At 47.3% G+C, this 9,437-nt stretch overlaps 1 protein-coding gene across 1 annotated transcript in view; it reads left to right on the top strand.

Moving 5' to 3' along the window:
- The first annotated feature begins 5,635 nt into the window (after nucleotides 1-5,635).
- Nucleotides 5,636-9,437, top strand: part of LOC309567908 (uncharacterized protein) — a 102,712-nt gene continuing 98,910 nt past the window's right edge. The window contains exon 1 of the mRNA XM_082273441.1: nucleotides 5,636-5,778. Within this exon, the coding sequence (XP_082129567.1) occupies nucleotides 5,730-5,778 (49 nt within the window). The 5' untranslated portion in view covers nucleotides 5,636-5,729. The remainder of the gene's footprint in view (nucleotides 5,779-9,437) is intronic.

Genomic DNA, 9,437 nt, shown 5'->3' with positions numbered 1-9,437 from the left:
GTTTGCAGGGTGTTGACCTTGAATGGGATCAGCGCCTAATTCCTGAGAGTGAGTTTTTGTTTTCGGTGGTTGGCCTTGTTTAGGGTTTGACATTTCACGCCTCGCCCAGAACACCGGATAATCCGCCCGCTAATGCCGTGTTTTGTCATAACAGATTTCAGAGACAAAGAGGGGCGGTCAGAGGCCGCGACCAAACCACGCCGGGGGCGCTACTCGCCGCTAAACAAACGCTGTCATTATTTTACTTTATCAATTGCATTTATATTCTTACCGGTTTGGACGCTCGGGCCGTACCCGGGACTGTGCCAGCAGCACCTTGAGTTGGGGGATCTCCAGGCAGATATAAAAAAACACAAAGTAACAACTCCTAATGATGTAATAATGATTACAATGTATTTTTTTTTTTTTTTTTTCTTTAAATCCAAGCAGTGTAAAGATAAAATCAGCTTCCGCTGCAATATTCACTTAGAGATTTCCCCCCGCAGTACCTTTTCTCTACCACTAGATGACCTCAGTCTGATGGCCATGGGGCAGGTCCACCAGACTGAGGGCATCTACTGGCAGAAAAAGAGTACTGCAAGGGAATCTCTGGATTGAAGGTGAATGTTGCAGTGGAAACTGATTTTGATATCTTTTAGACCAGCTTTTTTTCAACCAGGATGCCCAGGCGCTCTGGGGTGCCTTGGCAAAATTCCTAAAACTTACCCAAAAATGTATACAAGGCAGCAGGTGGATCAAGCCTGCCTTTTAGTTACACAAAGCCCCAGGTTTTTATTGTGCACCATTACAACCTTCCAGCCACCGGCGTCCTAACAACCAATGATGTCATCAGTGTGGATAAGAAGGGTCAACCCTGGGGTCACATTAGCCCGTGTCCTCTTCTTCCCAGAAAGCGCCTGCATCGGCCCCGCTCGTCATGTCTGGTGCAGGCGTGTCATCCCTGCACAGCTTCTGGGCATGCCGGACATGACGAGCGGGGCAGATGCAGGCGCATTGATTCCTGGGAGCGATGATGTTCAGCTCCCAGGAATCAATGCAAGCAGGAAGTGACGGCGCGGGCCGCGGCCGCAGAGGGAGGAAGAGGAAGTAAGGTGAGTATATTTCCTTCTAAAACAAGGTAAGTAAAGAAAAAAAAAATTGTGATTATCCATTTATTTTTCAGGTGACACAGAGCAAGCAGATGGGGCAAAGTGACTTTTAAGGGTGGAACTCCGCTTTAAGTGGTTGAGAGACTTTGGGATTGATTTACTAAAACTAGAGAGTGCAAAGTTTTGATGCAGCTGTGCACGGTAGCCAATCAGCTTCTAATTTCAGCTTAAATCCTGGAAGCTGATTAGTTTCTATGCAGAGCCGCACCAGATTTTACACCCTCCGTTTTTAATCTCCCCTTTTTGTATCGCTTTCCCCCAGCATGTTTTTCTGTGTGTGCGGCTTGTATGGAAAGCCCAATGTATGGAATAAGATTCTGAGACCAGTGCTGGGACCGTGTCACTCCAGGACATCAGCAGCAGCCAACCTGCGGACGGCACGGAGGGTCCGGAAAGTTCCATAGAAAGTAGAACAATTTCCAAAAGCACTGAGTGCGGGAAAACACAAAGTCATCGTTTTTAGAAAAGCTCTTCAGAAATTTGGAGCTGTTTGTGGTTGAGGAGCTTCCAAACCCCGACCATTTCTAACACTTTGCATGGAAATTGTTGCTATTTATAAGATCTGGGCTCTGGCTTAAAGGTGAACTCCGGGCAGAAATAAGAGGCGCTGCAGCTCTATATTCATCAATACAACCTTAAAGTGAACTCCTCCCCCTCCCAAACATAAAAATGTTCAGAGCATGAAGTTCTATCCAAATCAAACATTTGGTTATAAACTTAGAGATTCGTTTGCAAACCTGCTGTGGTGCATGCATTGCGCTGTGCGGTGCGAGCTGTATTGTGTGGTGCGTGCTGTGCGCTGCGAGCTGTCGTGTGCGCGTTGTGCGTTGTGTGTGGTGTGTACTCTTTATTGCATTGTGCATGCTCTGCAATGTGTGTGGTGCGTATCTTCTCTGTGGGTGGTGCATGCTCTGCTCTCTGCTGTGTGCAGTGCGTGCTTTTTGTTGCCTGGGGCATGCTCTACCCTACGTGTGGTTCATGCTCATTGTTGCATGGTGCATGCTCTCTCTGCCCTGTGTGCGGTGCGTGGTGCATGCTCTGTGCTGTGTGCTTTATGTTGCGATTCTCCCACCTGAGCTGTGGATCTCTGCAGCTCCTCCAGAGTTCCCATGGGCCTCTTGGTAGGGGCCCAGCCGGTCAGTTTAGGTGGACAGCCATGTCTTGGTAGGGGCCCAGCCGGTCAGTTTAGGTGGACAGCCATGTCTTGGTAGGGGCCCGGCCGGTCAGTTTAGGTGGACGGCCATGTCTTGGTAGGGGCCCGGCCGGTCAGTTTAGGTGGACGGCCATGTCTTGGTAGGGGCCCGGCCGGTCAGTTTAGGTGGACGGCCATGTCTTGGTAGGGGCCCGGCCGGTCAGTTTAGGTGGACGGCCATGTCTTGGTAGGGGCCCGGCCGGTCAGTTTAGGTGGACGGCCATGTCTTGGTAGGGGCCCGGCCGGTCAGTTTAGGTGGACGGCCATGTCTTGGTAGGGGCCTGGCCAGTCAGTTTAGGTGGACGGCCATGTCTTGGTAGGGGCCCGGCCGGTCAGTTTAGGTGGACGGCCATGTCTTGGTAGGGGCCTGGCCGGTCAGTTTAGGTGGATGGCCATGTCTTGGTAGGGTTGCAGTTGTGCCATACTCTTTCCATTTTCCCATGATGGATTGAACAGCGCTCTGTGAGATGGTCAAAGCTTGGGAGATTTTTTTATAACCTAACCCTGCTTTACACTTCTCCACAACTTTATCCCTGACCTGTCTGACCTGTCTGCTGTGTTCCTTGGCCTTCATGGTGCTGTTTGTTCACTAAGGTTCTCTAACAAACCTCTGAGGGCTTCACAGAACAGCTGTATTTATACTGAGATTACATTAAACACAGGTGGACTCTATTTACTAATTCGGTGACTTCTGAAGGCAATTGGTTGCACTAGATTGTAGTTAGGGGTGTCAGAGTAAAGGGGGGTGAATACAAATGCAGCCACACTTTTCATATATTTGTATCATTTTTCATTTTCCTTCCACTTCACAATTATGGCCACTTTGTGTCGGTCTATCACATAAAATCCCAATAAAATACATTTACATTTTTGGTTGTCACATGAGAAAATGTGGAGAATTTCAAGGGGTGTGAATAGTTTTTTTAAGGCTCTGTGGACAGATAGACTGACATAGAGAGAGATGATAGGACAGTGATGAGGAGCCTTGGCACCCCCAGATGTTTTGAAACTCAATTTCCCATGATCCTCCACTATACTGCAGAGTGCATGAGCATCATGGGAAATGTAGTTACAAAACATCTGGGGGTGCCAAGGTTCCCCATCACTGTGATAGACTGACATAGAGATGGTAGATGGATGTATGGATACAATAGATCAGACGATGAGATAGAGATAAGATAAACAAAAGAGCAGACGATCGTATTGGTTGGACGGAGGTGAGGAATGTCTCTTTAGGTTGCATCTCCTGATTGAAACGCATGAAAAACACATTGCACTTGTGGTGCAATTCATTGTTAATATTGCCCCAAATGTGGGGAAAGGCGCACGTACAGTGGGTACGGAAAGTATTCAGACCCCCTTAAATTTTTCACTCTTTGTTATATTGCAGCCATTTGCTAAAATCATTTAAGTTCATTCTTCTTCCTCATGAATGTACACATAGCAGCCCATACTGACAGAAAAACACAGAATTGTTGACATTGTTGCAGATTTATTAAAAAAGAAAAACTGAAATATCACATGGTCCTAAGTATTCAGACCCTTTGCTCAGTATTTAGTAGAAGCCCCCTTTTGATCTAATACAGCCAGGAGTCTTTTTGGGAAAGATGCAACAAGTCTTTCACACCTGGATTTGGGGATCCTCTGCCATTCCTCCTTGCAGATCCTCTCCAGTTCTGTCAGGTTGGATGGTAAACGTTGGTGGACAGCCATTTTTAGGTCTCTCCAGAGATGCTCAATTGGGTTTAAGTCAGGGCTCTGGCTGGGCCATTCAAGAACAGTCACGGAGTTGTTGTGAAGCCACTCCTTCGTTATTTTAGCTGTGTGCTTAGGGTCATTGTCTTGTTGGAAGGTAAACCTTCGGCCCAGTCTGAGGTCCAGAGCACTCTGGAGAAGGTTTTTGTCCAGGATATCCCTGTACTTGGCCGCATTCATCTTTCCCTCGATTGCAACCAGTCATTCTGTCCCTGCAGCTGAAAAACACCCCCACAGCATGATGCTGCCACCACCATGCTTCACTGTTGGGACTGTATTGGACAGGTGATGAGCAGTGCCTGGTTTTCTCCACACATACCGCTTAGAATTAAGGCCAAAAAGTTCTATTTTGGTCTCATCAGACCAGAGAATGTTATTTCTCACCATCTAGGAGTCCTTCAGGTGTTTTTTAGCAAACTCCATGCGGGCTTTCATGTGTCTTACACTGAGGAGAGGCTTCCGTCGGGCCACTCTGCCATAAAGCCCCGACTGGTGGAGGGCTGCAGTGATGGTTGACTTTCTACAACTTTCTCCCATCTCCTGACTGCATCTCTGGAGCTCAGCCACAGTGATCTTTGGGTTCTTCTTTACCTCTCTCACCAAGGCTCTTCTCCCCCGATAACTCAGTTTGGCCGTACGGCCAGCTCTAGGAAGGGTTCTGGTCGTCCCAAACGTCTTCCATTTGAGGATTATGGAGGCCACTGTGCTCTTAGGAACCTTAAGTGCAGCAGAAATCTTTTTGTAACCTTGGCCAGATCTGTGCCTTGCCACAATTCTGTCTCTGAGCTCTTCAGGCAGTTCCTTTGACCTCATGATTCTCATTTGCTCTGACATGCATTGTGATCTGGAAGGTCTTATATAGACAGGTGTGTGGCTTTCCTAATCAAGTCCAATCAGTATAATCAAACACAGCTGGACTCAAATGAAGGTGTAGAACCATCTCAAGGATGATCAGAAGAAATGGAAAGCACCTGAGTTAAATATATGAGTGTCACAGCAAAGGGTCTGAATACTTAGGACCATGTGATATTTCAGTTTTTCTTTTTTAATAAATCTGCAACAATGTCAACAATTCTGTGTTTTTCTGTCAGTATGGGGTGCTATGTGTACATTCATGAGGAAGAAGAATGAACCTAAATGATTTTAGCAAATGGCTGCAATATAACAAAGAGTGAAAAATTTAAGGGGGTCTGAATACTTTCCGTACCCACTGTATTACATGCAAAAAAAAATGCGACAAACATCGCTGAATGCGGGACGTTTGTAAAGGTGCGAGAGCTAATTTGTCACACACAGCGCAGCCCGGTAAAATGAATGGCCGCCCTATGCGCGTAGCGTAACAATGCGCATGCACGCCGCGGCGTTGCGTGCCTTTACAGAACCCTATAATGTGGATGCAGCTTGGGGGTTCCTGGCCTGTTCTCGACTCCATGGGGGGGGGGGGGAGGGGAGAAGTGTGGATAAATGTTGGGTTGGAGGAGAAAAGCACTTTATGGGGAAAGCAGCTTATAGATTGTTGTGTTGAGTTGTGGAATAAAGTCGCCGTCTGTTCTCTTTTCAGCTCCCTTTTCATGTTTCGTTAATGAGGACGGGAAGTCCGGATTTTGAGCGGGATTAAGCGGAAGGCCCCCAACATGACCCACATTCCAATCGATCAGTCCAATTTGCCGCGGGTCAATGAAGGTGAGTGGCGGAGTCTCCATTCCGGAGGCCATGTGACCTCCAGACAGACACCCTCTACTGCATATGTTGGTGACAGATTTCTAAACGTGAATGTTACATTGTACGATTTTCTGAGTGCAGAGAGCGGGCTGGCAGCCTGTTGGGGGGTGGGGGGGCGGGGGGTTGTCTCACCTGGTCGATCGTTCTGCCCACAATAAGCCTCGGATAATGATGTCACCTAATGTCAATGACCGTCTTTTTAATATAAAATTAAAAATCATGTGATTGTCCAAACCGCCACGTTGCGGCGCCCATCTAACATCCTGACCACAGACGGGGCGCGTTTCTGCGTGTTTTTCATGCGTTAGCCAGCCCATTCATTTTAATGAGCTCTCCTACGCATGAGAAACGCAGAAGAAGTCCCTCACTCTTCTCCCACAACGCGCTGCACCAATGACTGGGCGTGGAAAGCACCATTAATGGCGCCGCCACGCGTCTGCTAAATCACAGCGAGTTTCTCTGCGGGAAAGTGTACAATGCTGTACACATTCACAGCAAGCAGTAAGGCAAGGTTCACATTACTGCATGGGGAGTTCGTGTGCAAAATTGCGTGCTTTCCTGACACACCGAGAAACGCGCTGCCACCTAGCAGACGTGCAGCAGCCCAATCAATTGTTCATGGCATCCCATGCATCAAACCGCATGGTGCAGCATGGTTTTGGAAGAGTCAGCGACTTCTTTTCGAGGTTTCCTGCATCATTGAAACAAATAGATTGCCCTGCACTCGATGTGCGGGAACGCACCCGCACTTGTAGGTGTGACCCAATCATAATGCCAACCTGGGCTTAAAGGGGCACTTCTACTTTCTGGGTCTTTCAGGCAATACTCAGTGTTCTGCCACATTGCAATTAAGTCATTGTTAGAAGGCCGTTGCTAGCCTGATCGTTGCTGGCGTGGCCCCAGCCTAATTGTTACTGGCGTGGCCCCTGCCTGACCGTTGCTGGCATGGCCCCTGCCTGACCATTGCTGGCGGGGCTCCTATCTGACTGTTGCTGGCGTGGCCCCTGTCTGACTGTGGCCCCTGCCTGGCCGTTGCCGGCGTGGCCCCTGCCTGGCCGTTGCCGGCGTGGCCCCTGCCTGGCCGTTGCCGGCGTGGCCCCTGCCTGACTGTGGCCCCTGCCTGGCCAAATTCCTCCTCCTAGCACAAACACAACACACACACACAACAAACACCCCCCATAGTAATTTACTACCACAAGCCCCTCCCCAATTCCTCCTCCTATCCCAAACACCACCCCCCATATTAATTTACTACCGCACAACCCCCCCCCCCCCACACACACACACACACCAGAACCACCCCCCTAACTACTTTTTTTCTCACACAATCCCCTACCAAATCGCCCCTCCCCCCCCAAATTCCTTTTCCTTGCACAATTCCCCACCAAATCCAAGCCCAGGCCCCCCCCCACCAAGTTCCTCCTAGCAGAAACCTCCAAAGTTCCCCTTCCTATCACAATCCCGCTCCCTCAATTTCCTTCTCCTAGCAAAACCCCCCCCCCCTCGTCTTTCCTGTCTTCTCACACTGTCCACCTGCCCACCTGCCGATGGCGGGGGGGATCAACAACCGGGTGTGTACATCACAGGGATACAGAGATGGCTGAGAGTTCTACAAATATTCCGTCTTCCATCTCCTCTCTCATTTCATTTCTTGTTCTCCCCTCCTCTCCTCTCCTTTCATCTCCCTTTCCTCTCCTCTTCACTCCTCTCCTCTCCTTTCATCTCCCTTGCCTCTCCACTTCTTTCCTTTCCTCTTCCTTTTCCTTTCCTATCCTCTCTCATTTCTTGCACTTCCTTGCTTCTCCCCTTTCCTCTCTTCTCTTCTCTTCTCTCTTCCTTTCTCCTCTCTCTCCACTCCTCTCTTCTCTTCTTCTCTTGTCCTCTTCTTTCTCTTCTCTTCTCCTCTCCCCGTATAATTTTCTGCACTGACATTATATAGTTATTTCTCTATATAAATAAAGTTTATTCAGACATCAGACGGTCGTCTTCATTCCTCTGGCGATATTTATAGAAGGAAAAAAAAAAACAATTCCTGACTAAATTCCTCAAATTTAAAGTGAAGCTCCAGGCAAAACGTGTTTTTTTTTTTTTTTTTAATGAGATTTTGGATAGAGTAAGGGGGGGGGGGGGTTAAATCTCCATTGGGGAGAGGAGATTTCCTGTCCCATAGCCAAACAGGAAGAGGAAATCCCTGCAAATTAGGGGAATCCCTTGGGCGAGCCCCCAAGGTCACCGGAACTTTTTCCCTCTATTACTCTTCTGGGGACACTTTCACTGATAATGGTAAACAGGAGAAATAGAGAGAGAGACACAGACAGCAATAAAAACTGACAGGGGGTCTAATCCCCCTCCCCCACTCCCCTACTCCATACAAAACTAGAAATACTGGTTTTGCCTTTAGTTGTACTTTCAAATAATTTCATTTTAAAATTTAAGTTCAGTTTTATTTTCCGGCCCCCAGGTGTCGGCGATCCGGATATCGGTGAAACAAACGCCATGTTGATGGATTTCACTGATCTCCAATTCCATTCCATGCTCTAAGCTTCTGATCTGCACCGGAGACATTGTGGCCGGTTGGGTTGCTTCACATTCACTTTTCAGGCCATTTTGATCCTTGCAGTCCAGTATAAGAGATTAATTCCATCGGAAACAAATCTTAATATTTTTCTTGCTGATCTGGTTAGATGACTAATAAATGGAAGACGAGTGCCGACCTGACTGAGCGTCCTAGAATATTCTGTGCAATAATTCTACATCATATGGTTACAATCCCAGTAACGTTCAGGCCTATGGTTACAATGGTTACAATCCCGGTAACGTTCAGTTCTATGGTTAAAATGGTAACAATCCCGGTAATGTTCAGTCCTATGGTTACAATGGTAACAATCCCGGTAACGTTCAGTTCTATGGTTACAATGGTAACAATCCCGGTAACGTTCAGTCCTATGGTTAAAATGGTAACAATCCCGGTAACGTTCAGTCCTATGGTTACAATGGTAACAATCCCAGTAACGTTCAGTCCTATGGTTACAATAGTAACAATCCCAGTAACGTTCAGTCCTATGGTTACAATGGTAACAATCCCGGTAACGTTCAGTCCTATGGTTACAATAGTAACCATCCCGGTAACGTTCAGTCCTATGGTTACAATGGTAACAATCCCGGTAACATTCAGTCCTATGGTTACAATAGTAACAATCCCGGTAACATTCAGTCCTATGGTTACAACATAGAAACATAGAAACATAGAATGTGTCGGCAGATAAGAACCATTTGGCCCATCTAGTCTGCCCAATATATCTGAATCCTCTGAATAATCCCTGGCCCTATCTTATATGAAGGATAGCCTTATGCCTATCCCATGCATGCTTAAACTCCTTCACTGTATTTGCAGCTACCACTTCTGCAGGAAGGTTATTCCATGCATCCACTACTCTCTCAGTAAAGTAATACTTCCTCATATTACTTTTAAACCTTTGCCCCTCTAATTTAAAACTGTGTCCTCTTGTGGTAGTTTTTCTTCTTTTAAATATGCTCTCCTCCTTTACCGAGTTGATTCCCTTTATGTATTTAAAAGTTTCTATCATATCCCCTCTGTCTCTTCTTTCTTCCAAGCTATA

Source organism: Pelophylax lessonae, assembly GCF_965119305.1.
Source record: "Pelophylax lessonae genome assembly, chromosome: 12".
Lineage (NCBI taxonomy): Eukaryota > Metazoa > Chordata > Amphibia > Anura > Ranidae > Pelophylax > Pelophylax lessonae.
The sequence above is the reverse complement of the archived record's forward strand: the minus strand, read 5'-3'. Positions and strand labels throughout refer to the sequence as shown.